The sequence below is a fragment of the Phaethon aethereus genome, assembly GCF_964289735.1.
Source record: "Phaethon aethereus genome assembly, chromosome: 2".
NCBI lineage: Eukaryota > Metazoa > Chordata > Aves > Phaethontiformes > Phaethontidae > Phaethon > Phaethon aethereus.
In genome coordinates, this window is record NC_138582.1 from 9,911,316 (window position 1) to 9,927,341 (window position 16,026).

Sequence of the window (16,026 nt, forward strand, 5' to 3'; positions counted from 1 at the left end):
CCAAAGTGAGGAGAGTCCATATATTTTATACAGAACATTGATGCAAGATCACAGGTTGTAAGAATACTTTGTCAATCTGCTAAAGAATGTATCAGTGATTCTAGGGAATGTTTCAACAAATTTCCACATCTGCAGTATTTCCTGAAAAGAACATGCTGTAGAAGTTCGCAACAAATCTGATTAGTTGAAGCTTCCCTATTAATGTGTTAGGTATAAAGTGCGCTTCCTTAATGGATCTATGGATGTGATTTCCAATTTGAAGATCAAAATGCAAACATGAGAAGTTATCCACATCTCCAATTACAAATATAAATTGTCAATCAATGAACTCAACACTGATTCAGATTCATACCTGCAAAGCAATAGCTAATCGAATGAGGTCAATTACCACTTCTTCATTGGCTAGTTCAATTGTGGTAAGAGCTAGAGATGTAAACAGCAGTTCAAAATTTTTTTGTACGTTGTCTTCTTCTTTACAGCCCAAGTAGATGTGTCTGTACAACTGCTGGCCATGCTATAAAAGACAAAAAAAGGGAAAATTAAAATCACAGAATAATTTAGGTTATAAAGGATATTTTAAGGTACTCTAGTCCAACTCCCTACTCCAAGCAGGGTCAACTTTGATGTTAGATGATTTTAGATGGAGAATTAAAAAAAAAAAAGATAAAATACATGTATACGCATACATACACAAACAAGTACATGATTAATCAGGGAGCCCACTGGTTTACTACCATAACAGCAGCTTCTTTATAAACACAGTACTGTTCTGTTTTCTGTAGAAGAGTACAGATAGGGAAGATAAGAGAATTGCACATGAATGCTGCACTGTCTGTCAGACATTGGCATTTATTTCCTATTGAAATACATTTTAAAAAATTGCCCATTACAAAAGGAGAAAATAAAAAGTTCTTAAAACATTCTCAAGAACGTTCAAGTAGCTGAGGAACTTCAAGGGTTATCCTTGTGAAGACATCAAATTTGTTCATTAAGCAAGTCTCCCTGAATAGCAAATGAGAAAAAATTCTTCTAGAGGGTGTTTCAGAAGATGACTAGGGCTCATTTCCCAGTGTGCATAGGGAGGCTCTAGTGAAGAACGTAGGTTATCTAATGGAAGACCCCCAACTTCAAAAGTGACTTTCCTTTCCTCGTAACAGTGCTTAACCAAATCTTTGTAAAGAAACTATTATTTCAACACAAAAATAGGAAGACACAGAAAGGGAGGCTAAGAAGCAGGTTTTGCATGCAACACATGACTCAGTACCACCCCAGCATTCTTAGTCTGTAGAGGATACAGGTCTGTATGAGCTGACACAATTAAATTTCAAGATCTAAGGACTGATGCTTTACCTCTGGAAGTACTAGTTCAGCTTTAGAAGGAGAAAGAAAACTCATTTTTAACATCTGTTTTTCAAGCAGGACATATTTACTTAAGAAATAATAAAGATGTTGTTGGTCTTTTTAATATTCCTAAAATCAAATATATAGTTGTTCAAATATATGCTTTATTTAGAAAAGAGGGAAACAGAACTATTAGCAGAGCACAGAAGCTACTATGAAATAAGCACAGTAAAGGTTAGCTGTTTAAAGACACAGTATGTTTGGAAAATAAAAGTAACGGAATTATCCCACTGATAAAGAATTGCACTTAGATATGAAAATAGAATATTATGTGTATTTTCTTGACACCTTTCTAGAAGATTGCAAAATGCAAGAAGTTCAACATTTCCCTTTAAAGAAAGGATAGAAACAAACCTCCTGGCTTTGAGAGGGTGGACTGACAGGAAAAGAGCTTTGTGCCTATGTCTGATTTAATTCCACCTAATTTTAGGTACTGAAATTCCTAAGTATGATACACAATTGCCTTTAGATCCCCATCTAACATCAAACAAGCCTCGTTGGTCACTCAGATCTTAATGGATTTCTGGAGGTGCTTCACCCCTCTCCTTTGATAATGCAGGGAATCTAGGAAGAGAAAGCTGCCAACATACACATCCAATCTAGGTGAGTAACATTAAGTTTATGATAAGCACCTAAAACAATATCACATAGATAATTATTGAATGACTTCATTCCTCAGGGTTAAGACATTTTTTTAGAAGACTGCATAATCTTTTCTTGACCTGATAAGAGTCTGTTTTCCTGCTCTCTTTTTCAGATGAGAGTTAACAATTCAAATATTTAGTTTGACAATTAAGATTTTAATCTAGCAAAATCAGTAAATACAATTTATCCAAACTGTTTTAAATCCTAGAGATTAAATTGATGAATTAAAATTTAATTCACTTTTTACAAAGATACATTACTAATAATTGTCAATGTTGGAGTACTCTTTATTTATTATTTCAGTATTAATCCAAACAGGTGTAAATATACCGCAAGGAATATCAGCTGTATTAACTTAGCAAGCACATTTATCTTACAGTGTTACTTGAAAGCCACACAACTCTATTTTGCATATTGTTATATATGTACTGTTTTTGTCACCATACAAGGTAAACTGCAATTCTTCTCATTTTTATAATTAGAATATGAAATTAAGTCTCCACTCTGAAGACACCAATATTTTTATTTCACAGCTAATAGGAAACAAATAAAAAAAAAGTATGGAATAGCTGTGAGAAATGAATATATTTTCTCAGGCAGATAACAGTGATAAACATTCTAAAGCCTTCTTGAGCTGACTTCAGTAATTTTTATTTTTTGTTTCCAAACATATATATTTTGTGTATATACATATACAGATATACACAGATAAGTTATAATCAGGAATGACAGAGCACACTAATAACTATATGCAGTTTCCCCACATAGAAAATAAGCTGTTTATTGTGAAGAAGGAATTTCACTCCACATAAGCATCATCTAAAAAAAAAAATATTTTTTTTTGTTAGAACCAAACATACTCCAAAATCAACCGGTGCAATGTCCTATTAAAATCAATCTTGTAAGGAAGTGCATTTTTCAGAATCATGGTTTAGATATACAGTGTTCTAATTTCATGCATGCAAGGATTTTCACTGAAGACATAAATGAAAATTTTATGCCATGGAACCACCTCTCAAGTATCGAGAGCACCTCAACATTGAAATCACTGTAATTTAAATTAAAATCACTCAATACTGATCTCTGCAGCTTGTTGCAAAAACACATTTGTAAAACAAAAGCAAAGCAACTGGTTCAGTTACCTTAGAAAAGTTATTTTTTTTCATCTATTACCTTTTTCATGAAGCTCACATCTTGCCTTGAAATTTTGTCTCGTTTTATCTTTAGGTCAGAAACATCTGGTATTATTCTACAAAGGAAACAAAAATGTCATTTTAGCACAAAGAAGTTGAAAGAGAAGAGGATGTGAAATATATGAACTATTCAAACAAATCTTGAAGCAATTTCCATTTTAACTATATCCATGTTTAATAACAACATTCAAATTTCAGTTGAAGAGAGAGAACTATGAACAGAATTACAACAACCACATATATTTTTTCTCTACATAAAATACTGTATTCTGTCTTCCACAGTTAAACTAGCAGATATTTGGAATGGTCATTTAGGGTATCATGCACTTACCTGTAAAACTCTTGCCATCAATAAATGATACAAAGCACTGTGCATTTATCAAAATAGTACATTAACATTCCATATTAAGAAAATTTTTTTTAAATCAACAGTACTTATCATTCAAATATTGAACTAGAATTTCAAGTAGGTCAAAACAAACAAAGAGAATTACCGAATCCCTCTGAGCTTTGCTCTGTTGTCATGTCGATCAATAAGATTATGCAGTATTTCCAAGACCAGCTGCCTTAGCTCAGAGTCTTCCATAAGTGAAGGAGACAATAATGGGTCCAGAAATGGGGGAGGAAGTGCATTAGTTATCGTTGTTGCTTTGTATCCTGAAGTCACCTGTTCATTGTTGGAAATAAAATTAATGTGTATCATTATTGCCTTATAAGAATTACTTGCAGCTGTCACTCACTTTCTGGTGGGCTTGCTTTGGCATCTGAAAGGTGGACTCAAATGGAATTATTGCACTAGTTTTGAAAATTCCTACATTCACTATGAATTTGGAAGGGCTTTAGTACTCATGTTCAAATCAACTCCCTCACCTGTTTTAAAGTGGTATTTCTTAGCACCCTTCCTCTGCCAACATACCCAAAAGAAAAAACAAAGGTATAATTTATGACATTTTTTTGAAACATGGCCTTTGGGTGCTTTGCTGCCTGCCAGGGTTAAACCACAACATGGAGCAAGCACTATTCCTACAACATAACTGAACAGGTTGAAAAGAAACTGGTTGTCAGAGGAGTGTGAGGGCATATGAAGGTATCTAATAAATCATTTTGAAAATGGAAAATTACTAACACTACAAGAAGTAAGGCTGTGAATAGAAGTTCATACTACTTTTAATGATGTGCCAGATTTTAACTGCCTATACAACATTAAGTTGTCTGCCTGTGTTATCTGCAACAGATTGTGTCATGAAGTATTACTTTTTTGCAAAGAACATATGATGTACAATGCTCAGTTCAGTACACAGAACAAGGAGGGTTCACCAGTTCGTAGTTTGTTATTATGTGTGCAGACTACACCATATATACCACAACAAAAGCTTTGCTCTGAATACAAATTTCTTCCCACATTTTTTCCACAATACTTATTAATGTCTGAGTAATTCATTAAGCATGAAAGCATTCACTTTCACATCTTTGTGCCATAATGGGATTTTACCTCCATAGTCCAAAAGAGGACCAAAACCAAAATTTAGTGTCAAAAATTTTAATTCATTCCACATGCACAATTTGAATCCCTTAAAACATACTTATAGGCTATGCAGCACCCCAAATAATTAGAACAATTCTCACTGACTTCAATGGAAATTTTTAAAACTGGTGAGATGAATATTATCAGGAACAATTTAGGCATAGCTGAGTTTATCTTTAATGAAAATAATGTGCAAAATGACCCCGAGGTCCTTTCTAACAACACTTAAACTGCAACTGTGAATGCTCAGCTCTTCTGCAAGTCAGAATCTATAATTTCATATTCTGACAAAGAACAGTTTAACTGATTTGTCTAACAGCACACACAAATTTCTTATCAAAGCAGGGATAGAAACTCATTTTCCAGGAAGGCATCTACTCCTTCAGTAATGAAATAATTCTTTATGTTATTCCCCTACTTCAGGCACTAAATAGTTTTCAGCTTCTGCAACAAAATAGGCCAGGATTCTACAGTCAAAAGCCTCCTTTACTACCCACTTCTGATTCTGAAATAAATCAGGATATATTGCCAGAAATACTCTTTGAAAGTTTACAGTTAAAAATGTATTTGTGATAAAACGGTTAATTATACCTTACGAGAAACTTCAGGAATACTAGGGAGGAATTAACAACGGTGCCTGACGGTCTAAGGGCTTGGAGATAGACATCCATTCCTAGCGTTAAAAATATTAGCCATTCTCCTAACTACAGCTTTTCTGGTGTCAGAGACAAAAGTGATTTCACTTTCATGTTGCTAGCACTGCTGGCAGAACTAGTCAACTCAACCTACTCTACAGTATTCTTTTGTATCTGCAGATAGTCACTGATATTCACTAAAGTGTGCTAAGAGAGGGAGGAATAGTTCTTGAGCTGCTGTTGATGTAAGTTGGGAAAATGCTGTCACAATTTTACCCAGCAGAACTGCAGATCTATGCAATATGAAGGTTTGTTTCATTTCATAATACTTATATGTAAAAATGTATACATAAAGTGAAACATTGTATGCTTATAACATAATATACTGAACATAAAGGGCTTACCATCAGTAAAGATCTCAATAACATGATTTGAATCCTCCTAGTTCCCAAATCTCTACAATTCAAAAAGGTGAAAATTAGTTTCTTTGCATATATTCAAAATATTATTCTACTTGAGACATCATTCTAACAACTGCATTTTTGACAAGTGAATACAGAGGTCTTTGAAGGGGTGCTGGATGGCCACAAATAAGGGGCTAATATCTCCAAAAGAGATGCAATAACTAAATGTTTTTGAAAGGGACATTTATAGGAATGCTTAAAAAACAAAGCACGTACAATTGAAAAAACGGTAAATGATACATGTGAAGCAGATTACGTATAGATACTGTATTAGAAATGTCCAACTGCTACATGCCTGACAATTTTCACAAGCATCAGCACTCAGAATTTCTTCTGAATTAAAATGTAATTGACTCTTAAGAAACCAGCACACTTGTTGTTTAAGTCAGACCCCAAAACTTTGAGACTGAAAAAAGTTATCTGCAAAATCAGCAAGAAAAACTGAAAGAACCCTCAGTTTCCAGGTCACAGGAAGGTATACCACTTAACCTGTTCTTCATCTGTTCTCATTTTCCATCTGCTGGTACTAAAAGAAGTTAAAAAAAACCTGTTCGTATATAGTCACATGTGCAATGTTCTTTGCAAGACCTTACAACATAAAAGTGCACTTGGAATGAATTGCTCCATTCAAAGAGATTCCTTCAAGAAAGTAAAAAAAGGTACAAAATGTTTGTGCTGGTTTTGGCTGGGACAGAGTTAATTTTCTTCATAGTAGCTAGTATGGGGCTGTGTTTTGGATTTGTGCTGACAACACTGTTGATAACACAGGGATGTTTTCATTATTGCTGAGCAGTGCTTACACAGAGTCAAGGCCTTTTCTGTTCCTCACACCACCCCATCAGCAAGCTGGGGGTGCACAAGAATTTGGGAGGGGACACAGCTGGGACAGCTGACCCCAAGTGACCAAAGGGGTATTCCATATCATATGACATCATGCCCAGCACGTAAAGCTGGGGGAAGAAGGAGGAGGGGGGCAGGATGTGATGGCTTTTGTCTTCCCAAGCAGCCGTTACATGTGATGGAGCTCTGCTCTCCTGGAGATGGACGAACTGCCGATGGGGAGTGGTGAATGAATTCCTCATTTTGCTTTGCTTGTGTGTGCGGCTTTTGCTTTACCTGTTAAATTGTCTTTATCTCAGCTCATGAGTTTTCTCACTTTTACTCTTCCAATTCTCTCCCCCATCCTGCCACGGGGGGAGTGAGCGAGTGCTGTTTAGATCTTAGTTGCCAGCTGGGGTTAAACCACGACACTCTTTTGTGTCCACCAAATAGCGTAAGGAAAGAGTAAGCCTCTTCACAAAGGTTGGCCCCTACATAACATTGGAAACTTTCACATTCACGGGCTACAATCCTGGCTATATCCAGCTGGCAGTATCATTCAAATGTCTTGTGTAGCAGAGACCAAATTTTCAGGTAAGTAATAGAAGACTCTATCAGCAGTCAGAAAGCTTGCTTTATTCAGAATGACATATGCACATCATATTGACATACTACTCAGTCCCATGTTTACAAAGAATACCATAAAGGAAAACTGTAATTTAAAGAAACAAACAAAAACACGGCAACACCAACTGGTAATCCAAGCACAGAATTCTAAATGGATCCGTATTTCAAATACCTTCTTAATGAGTGCTGAGTGACACAGACACATTTCTGTCTTCCATGGAATAGTGTCCCATACTGCAGGGACACAATACTATATGAAAACTACCAAGAAGCCAGGAGAATGACGACGACTTCCTACTGATGCTAGCTGGTGATCAGACCTATGTGGTACAAAGTATCCATGTATACCTGGAAAGAATAGCTGCAACCTTTTTGTGACCTTCTCCATACTAAGGAAGAGCAGTCTTTAAACATAATTATTCACATTAGAGGGGAAAATCAGGGTATGGCAGCTTTTTAATTATGGGTTTATTACAGGAGTCTGCCCACCTATAGCTTTTTCCTATTTGTAAATAAATAGGGAAAATCTAAACCAAAACAAATTCACTGGAATTTCTGCAGTTTGTATTTTAATCTGAAGTCAGTTTGTACGTAATGAACAAAAACCAAAATCACACTTGTAAATTATGCAGTTATCTGAAAAAATGTATTCATAGTTCAATTTCCCTCATTCACAAAACACACATAAAAGAAGTTATGGAATTAACCACCATTAAATAGATTATTTCAGAAACGTTTGTACAGATGTGGAGAGAAGACATGTTTTAGTACAAAATAAGTTGCATTCCAGTCAGATATTTTCTATCAGTAATGTGTTTGGAGATCTATTTCATACTGCTGACACTGTGCTTGATTCTGCATGGCCTATAATATAGCTCCTAATGAGTGAGAATTTGCATTTCATGTTTCTTAATTTTTTTTTTTAGTTTTTAATTTACCAGAATTCTTAAAACTAAGTTTTTAATTGGAAATTTAAAAATGTAGGATATACAAACCCAAGGTGACTGGTATCCAGTGATTGTGAAGTTGTCCCCAAAACAGGAACTTTTCCCATAATGAACATCATAATCTCTGATCTCTGGTAATCTGGGAGATTGCTTCCAAAAAATCCTAAATAAAAATGGAATGAAATCACAGGAGGAAAGTGATATAGGGCCCTTCTCTTTATAAGAAAATCCTTATAAAGACAAGAAATACATTTACAAAGTCAAAATAGATGAAGACTAAAACTATGATTTGTTTTAGGGCATAACACTCTCATGATCATTTCTGCTAAACAGTTTGAGTCTTTTCATGACACTCATTTTCTTCTTTGAATCGTAAAACTTTCTAATTTAATTTTCCTTTAAATTTATCATTTAAAATTAAAATATGTGACATCTGTTAATTTTTAACTAATGAGGGAGGAATTTGAAGTGTTTCTCATGGAAATGGAAAGTGTTGTTACTTTCATCTGTTCTTAAATCACCACTAAATCTTACAGGTATGCGAACAGAAATCTCACAGATACACAAGTATTATATGACTATTACTTTACTTAGAGGCTGTGGAGGCAAGCAGCACCGGTGCCAGCATGATCTGCAGTGGAGCGCTCCAGCACAGTGTACAGGGGGGTTTCCTGAGCCAGGAGAACATCAGGGGAGTGAAGAGACCTGCCAGGACCCTTCAGCAACCTGGGCAGAGCCACGAGCAACACTGGCCAAGCCCACATATCTATAAAAGCAGCCCCTAGGGAGCGCAGAGACCAGGGTGTGGTATGGCCGTTGGTATGCAGGAAGGGCACTGAAACTCTGCTGGCTCGACCAGGGAGCAATGGTACCCACCTGGCACAAGACCCCATCATTCTCTAAGCTCTGCACCTGCCGTGATTGCTGCAGCTTCACAGAGAACGCTCTGGCAGGACCACGCTGCCAGCCCGGTGCCGGGCTGCCGGCTGCGCCCTGCTCTCATGCCACGGCCGGACGCAGCAGCGAGCGCAGCTGCGGGAGGTGCGCCCACGAAGAGGAGCTCCTCTGCTCAGGGGCAGAGCTCCGGGAGGAGGAGAGCAGGCTGGGGAGCACCAGGGAGTGCGAGGGAGAGACAGACTACAGGGACTGCACCCGCCTTCCCTGGGACAGGCCTGTCAGGCAGACAGGACACAGGGTACGGAGGAGTCCCTGTCCTCTCTCTGCCTGACTGAACATAGTGACCTAAGGGATGGGGGCAATGGCGACAAGTTCCTGCCCGGCACAGCAGGTGCATCTCCTCCATGACCACCCCACCTTCCCAGCTGCCCTGGCGTAATGGGTACAAGGGTCTGCAAGTGGAACAAAACAACAATGAGGACGATAGTTGATCTAGCCTGGAGGTGTCACCGAGGTTAAGTCAGCATACACTCTGCATCAAAACTGCTTCCATAGAGAAAAACAGACAAGTCACTGTCATAGGAGACTCCCTTCTGAAGGTAACAGAAGGCCCAATCTGCAGACTGGACCCTCCTCTTAGGGAAGTCTGCTGCCTCCCTATGGCCCAGGTTAATCATATGAAGAGAAAGCTTCCTACCCTGGTACAGCCCTCAGATTATTATCCATTACTGATTTTTCAGGCAGACAGAGATAAAGTTGCAACAAGACAACCAAGGACAATCAAGAGAGACTTCAGGGCTTTGGAATGTGGTTAAGGGATCAGGAGCACAAGTAGTGTTTTCCTCTATCCTTCCAGTTGCAGGGAATGATAAGGAACGAAACACAAAGATCCAGCAGATCAATATCTGGCTCCAAGCCTGGTGTCCCCGGCAGAACTTTGGGTGTTTTGATCATGGGTCAGTTTACATGACACCAAGCCTGCTGGCAATACATGGGGTTCACTTTTCTCAAAGAGGGTAAAGGGTCTTTGCACAGAGTTCACAGGGATCATTGAAAGAGCTTTAAAGTAGATCTGAAGGGGGAAAGGGATAAAACTGGGCTTGCTAGAGATAAGCCTGAGGGCAGCACGCCAGTGTTTGAGGAACAGTGTGCTAGCGAGGTCCTTCAGTCTGCTTCACAATGTGCTGAGTACACTGGAGCGCATTTGAACTGTCTCTACATTAACGTGCGCAGCATGAGGAATAAGCACGAGGAGCTAGAAGCTTTGGTCAAGTCCCAGAGCTACATCATCATTGGCATAAGTGAAACCTAGTGGGGTGAGTCTTGCAAGTGGTGTGCCATGATGGATGGTTATAGGCTCTTCAGGAGGGATAGGCAGGGCAGGCGAGGCACGGGGGTGGTGTTGTATGTAAGGGAGGGGTTGGACTGTATGGCACTTAGAGCTGGTGGTGACATGGCTGAGAGCCTTTGGGTAAGGATGAAGCAGAAAGCAAATAAAGCAGATGTTCTTGGGGGAGTCTATTATCAACCACCTAGCCAGGATGACAATACCGATGAATTATTCTACCAGAAAGTCAGGGAATCTCTAGATCACTGATGCCCTTTGTCCTTATGGGTGATTTTAACATCCCAGACATCAACGGGGAGTATCATACAGCAGACACAAACAGGTCCAGGAAATTTCTGAAGCACACTGAAGGTAACTTTTGATGCAGGTACTAAGGGAGTGGACTAGAAAAGGTGCCTTTCTAGATTTGTTGTTTGTAAGCAGAGCGGGACTGTGGGCTGTCTTGGTCACAGTGACTATGAGGTAGTCGAGTTTCAAATCGCTGGTGATAGGAGAAAAATTGCCAGCAAAACTTCAAGCCTGGATATGGGGAGAGATTTTGGGCTGCTGAAGGAGGTATTCAAACTGCTTTTGAAGGTATTGGGGTCCATAAATGCTGATCACTTTTTAACAGCCATCTCTTAAAAGTGCAGGAGCAGGGAATTACAAAGTGTTGGAAGTCAAGCAAGTGGGGCAGAAGGCCGGCTTCGCTGAGCAGGTATCTTCTAGAACTTAGGTGGAAAAGGAAAGTGTACGGACATTGGAAGCAAGGACAGGTGACACAGGAGAACTACAGATAATTCATGCAGCCAAAACTTGATTACAGTTCAAGCTGGCCAGTTCTGTGAAGGATAACAAAAAGGGCTTTTTTAAAGATGTTAATACCAAAAGGAGGATCAGAGATAACATTGGTCCATTACTTGATGAGGCCGGTCACCTCACAAATAGGGACACAGACAAAGCAGAGACATTTAATGCCTTCTCCGCCTCTGTCTTCAACACTTATGATGGGCCCTGGGACCCCTGGAGCCCTATGTCAGACAACCGTGACTCGGGGGATGATAAACTCCCAGCTGACTCTGAACTTGTACGAGACCTACTGCTCCATCTGCATGTGCGTAAATCTATGGGGCCTGATGGGATTCATCCCAGAGTACGGTACTGAAAGAGCTGGCCACTGTGGGACCTCTCTCCATTATTTTTCAACAGTCTTGGGAGTTTGGAGAAGTACCAGTCAACAGGAAGCTGGCAAATGTTGTCCCAATTTTCAAGAAAGGTAAGAAGGAAGACACTGGTAATTACAGGCCTGTCAGTCTCAGCTCAGTGCCTGGTAAAATCATGAAGAAGGTTATTCTGGGAGTTACTGAAAAACACTTGAGAGAACACAATCATTGGTCATAGCCAGCATGGGTTCATGAGAGGAAATTCCTGCTTAATTTCCTTTTATGACATGGTCACCCATCTAGCTGACCAAGGGAAGCCAGTTGATATGGCAGTTTTTTGATTTTAGCAAAGCTTTTGATACTGTCTCTCACAGTATCCTTCTGGACAAGATGTCCAGCACACAGCTAGACAAGTCCATAACTGGGCCAGCAATGGACTGACTGGTTGGGCTCAAAGAGTTATAGTAAATGGGGTGACATCAGGCTGGCAGCCAGTCACCAGTGCAGTTCCCCAGGGCTCAATTTTAGGGCCAGTGCTCTTTAATATTTTTATAAATGATCTGGATGCAAGAGTCGAACACACATTAAGTAAGTCTGCCAAAGATTCTAAACTAGAAGGAGCTGTGGTCTCCCTGAAGGGTAGAGAGGCCTTCCAGAGAGATCTGGATAGACTACAGCACTGGGCAATCACGAACTCTATGAAATTTAACAAGAGCAAGTGCCAACTCCCAACCTGGGACAGGTTAATCCTGGTTATACATACAAACTGGGGGACAAGAGGCTGGAGAGCAGCCCTGTGGAAAGAGATCTGGGGCTTTGGGTTGATGAAAGTTGAATATGAGTCCACAGTGTGGCCTGGCAGCCAAAAGCCCAACTATGTCCTGGAGTGACATCAAGCACTGCACAGCTAGGTCAAGAGAGGTGATTATACGACTCTACACTGCACTGGTGCAGCCCCACCTCGAGTACTGTGTGCGGTTTTGGGTGCCTCAATATAAGAATGACATCAAACTATTAGAGTGTGTCCAGAGGAGGGCGACCAAGATGGTGAAAGGCCTCAAGGGCTAGGCTTACGAGGAGCAGATGAGGTCACTTGTTCAGCTTGGAGAAGAGAAGGCTGAGGGATGACCTCATCACAGTCTACAAGTTCCTTGATCAGTGGGGCAGCGCAAGGGGCGGTGCTTGATCTCTCTCTGGTGACCAGCGATAGGACACGAGGAAATGGAAAGAAGCTGCGTCAGGGCAAGTTCAGGTTGGACATTAGGAAAAGGTTCTTCACTGAGATGGTGGTCAGTCACTGGGACAGGTTCCCAAGGGAAGTGGTCATAGCACCAAGCCTGTCAAAAGTTCACGGAGCATCTGGACGACACTCTTAGTCATACTGTTGTTTTCGGTAGTCTTGTGAGGAACAAGGAGTTGGACTCGATGATCTTTATGGGTCTGTCCCAACTTGAGATATTCTATTCTGTTGCTGTGCAATAGTATAAATGTAACTTTGCTAGAAAGAAGCTTTACTTTAAAGAGTTCCATTGAGGGTTTTGGGGGATTTTTGGGGCGGGGAGGGTGGGAGTGTTTTTAACATTTTAACTTGGAGCTTTACTCTAAAGGTAAGAAATAATCTACTACATATTTGCTACTGCTCCAGAAAGCTTAAAGGCATAAGCAAAGGTATAGATTAGTGAGCAACATTTAATTTACGTTCCCCCTTGTTAAGTAAAGAAATACACATCATAAATGCACTGCAACATATATCTCTACCATAAAGATAAAATCTGAAAAAAGAGGAGAAGCTATTTTAATAAACCAATTACAGAAATAGTTACGCTCATTTTCAGCATTGTGCTTAAAAGTACATCAGTTAAGCCGTGATAGCACAACCGGCCATTAGGTGTCACTCTTGCCACTATGTTTAACATTGGTTTCTACAAATTTTCAAGTAGTACCTACTAAAATTTATTACCGTATATGATTGCTTGCAATATGATTTTCATAAAAGCACTAATATTAGTTCTGTACCAAAGGTACAGAATGATGTCTATATTTGAAGGGCCATATAATAATATAACCAACAAATTTATTGTAAGTCCACCAGCATTTTTAATTTTTATTGAGCTTCTTGGCTACCTTCTCAGTTAACAATTAAAAGAACAGTCTTGCAAAAGTCAAATACGTAACGTAAGCCTGAGATTTAGAAGCAAGTACAATCAGAGATACCACACGACATTCTTCCTTTTTGATTCGAGCTGGTTTAATACCGTCTCGTTGAGGAAAGGGGAGAAGGGAAGGAATTTTAAGTGAGCCTATGCTACTGTCATTACTCACCAATTGTTTGAATAATAGCATTCTGGACAATCCTCTCATCACTCTCCTTGGAGCTTATGCTGAAAGTTGCACTTCCGGCTGAACTGCGCCTATCACCCAGCTCAAAGTCAACACTGATGCGCAAGTGCTTCAACAAGGTATTAAAAACCTCCAGAACTGTTGGGCCTGGAAACAACACATAACAATGATTGTACCTGTCAAGGGAAAGATGCCTTAAGAAAACGAAAGCTAACCTTTCCAATCCCTTTTCAGGAGAAAACAGATTAAGCTGAAAAGAATAAGCGAAATACACTGTTTGAAGGATATGGCCTAAGGATAAACTTTTGAAATGTGCCTACACCCTGATATTTTAGAAATTATTTTGGAATCAGAAAATGCAGTCAGGTATATATGTGTAATCCATCACTATCAAGTTGTATGGGGTCTGGCTGGGATGGAGTTAACTTTCTTCTTAGCAGCCCAGGCGGTGCTGTGCTTTGGATCTGTGACTAAAATAATGTTGACAACCCAGCAGTGTTTCAGCTGTTGCTGAACAGTGCTAGCAAGTGCCAAGGCTTCTCCTTTTCCCCCACTCTGTCCCTACAGAGAATAGGCTGGGGTGTGCAAGAAGCTGGGAGGAGACACAGCTGACCCAAACTCACCAAAGGGATATTCTATGCCATGTAATGTCATGTTCAGTAATAAAAGCTCAAGGAAAGGAGGAGGAAGGGCAGGACATTTGTTCATATGACATTTGTCTTCCCAAGTAACCATTAATATATGCTGAGGCCCTGCTTTCTGAGAAGCAGCTGAACATCTGCCTGTCAGCGGGAAGTACTGAATAAAACCCTTTGCTTTCCTTGTGCATGCAGCTTTTGCTTCACCTATTAAAGTGTCTTTATTTTGACCCATGAGACTTCTCACCTTCTTTCTACCTTCTCCCTGTCCTGTGGGGAAAGGGGAGTGAGCAAATGACTGTTGGCTAGAGTCAACCCATCACACAAGTTTTACATAGAAAATATGAGCAGTTGCTGGAATTAACCATCTATACAGTGGGTTAAACCACAGGTACTTGCGCCTGAATTTCAGTTATTTCAAAACCTGCTACTAAAATCCAGTTCTATATATACTGGATCAAACAATGAGCTCCTTTCATAATATGGTAAAAGACTTCATAAGTCAGTGCATGCAAGTGAGTCTTATATAAAGAGAAAGGACAGTCTCAGGCTCAAGGTAATGAAGCAAAGTAATAATGTTTCAGCAGCAGACCAAAGCAAAAGAACAGCAGAAGACACTTGTGTACACATCTTCATAACTACTCTTATTTCAAGGAACTACACTAGCTTAAATGGCATAATTCACCTTATTTCATATGCTTCATTGTTACCAAGGTAGAATTTCTTAAAGATCGTTCTACTCGACTCCCATATTAATGCTCATCTCACAGTAGCTGTATCACACAGTCCTCTTGACTTTTTGTAGTCACACACAGTTCTATCAGACTTTGTGACTTCTTACCAAGCAGAAATTCCTGCCTTTCACAAGGCTGTAAAAATACATCTACTCATTTTTCAATGCAAAGAACTATAAAACAAACAACCACGTATGTATACGTAATTGTAAACTAAGATTTCATGCATTTTATCAGCACAAAGAAGAAAAAAGGAATACAAAACTTCCTCAAAATATATGCTTTCATTCAGTCTGAGAACAAAGCAAAAATGAGCACCACCCTTCAAATCTATCCTTGACCCAGTGCCATTAATTTAAGAAGACTTGCCTATTGATCCTTTAGCTGCTATTGCAACTGCTTCCAAAAGAACCTGAATAATGCCGGCACGGACTCGTGGTGAGTCCCTTTTGCGAACATCAAGGTGTCCAAGAATTTCTTGTATTACATGATGGGAATATTGTGCCTATTAAAAAACAAGCAAACAGAAATAAGCTTCATCTGTGACTTTAATAAACTCCTACACCATTCAATTATAGATGTTCCCATTCTGCAACATTCTTACTCACAAATGTATCTAAATTTCAATCAATTCACAATTAAATATGCATTATAAAAACTACCATGGCAGA

At 39.4% G+C, this 16,026-nt stretch overlaps 1 protein-coding gene across 2 annotated transcripts in view; it reads right to left on the minus strand.

Moving 5' to 3' along the window:
- EFR3A (EFR3 homolog A) overlaps positions 1-16,026 on the minus strand; it is a gene marked incomplete at both ends in the record, with an annotated part of 64,469 nt that overhangs the window by 14,935 nt on the left and 33,508 nt on the right. For both annotated transcript variants that reach the window (XM_082015188.1, XM_082015189.1), the window contains 7 exons: positions 353-514; positions 3,220-3,295; positions 3,734-3,906; positions 5,804-5,855; positions 8,305-8,419; positions 13,966-14,130; positions 15,725-15,860. In XM_082015188.1, the coding sequence (XP_081871314.1) occupies positions 353-514; positions 3,220-3,295; positions 3,734-3,906; positions 5,804-5,855; positions 8,305-8,419; positions 13,966-14,130; positions 15,725-15,860 (879 nt within the window). The remainder of the gene's footprint in view (positions 1-352; positions 515-3,219; positions 3,296-3,733; positions 3,907-5,803; positions 5,856-8,304; positions 8,420-13,965; positions 14,131-15,724; positions 15,861-16,026) is intronic.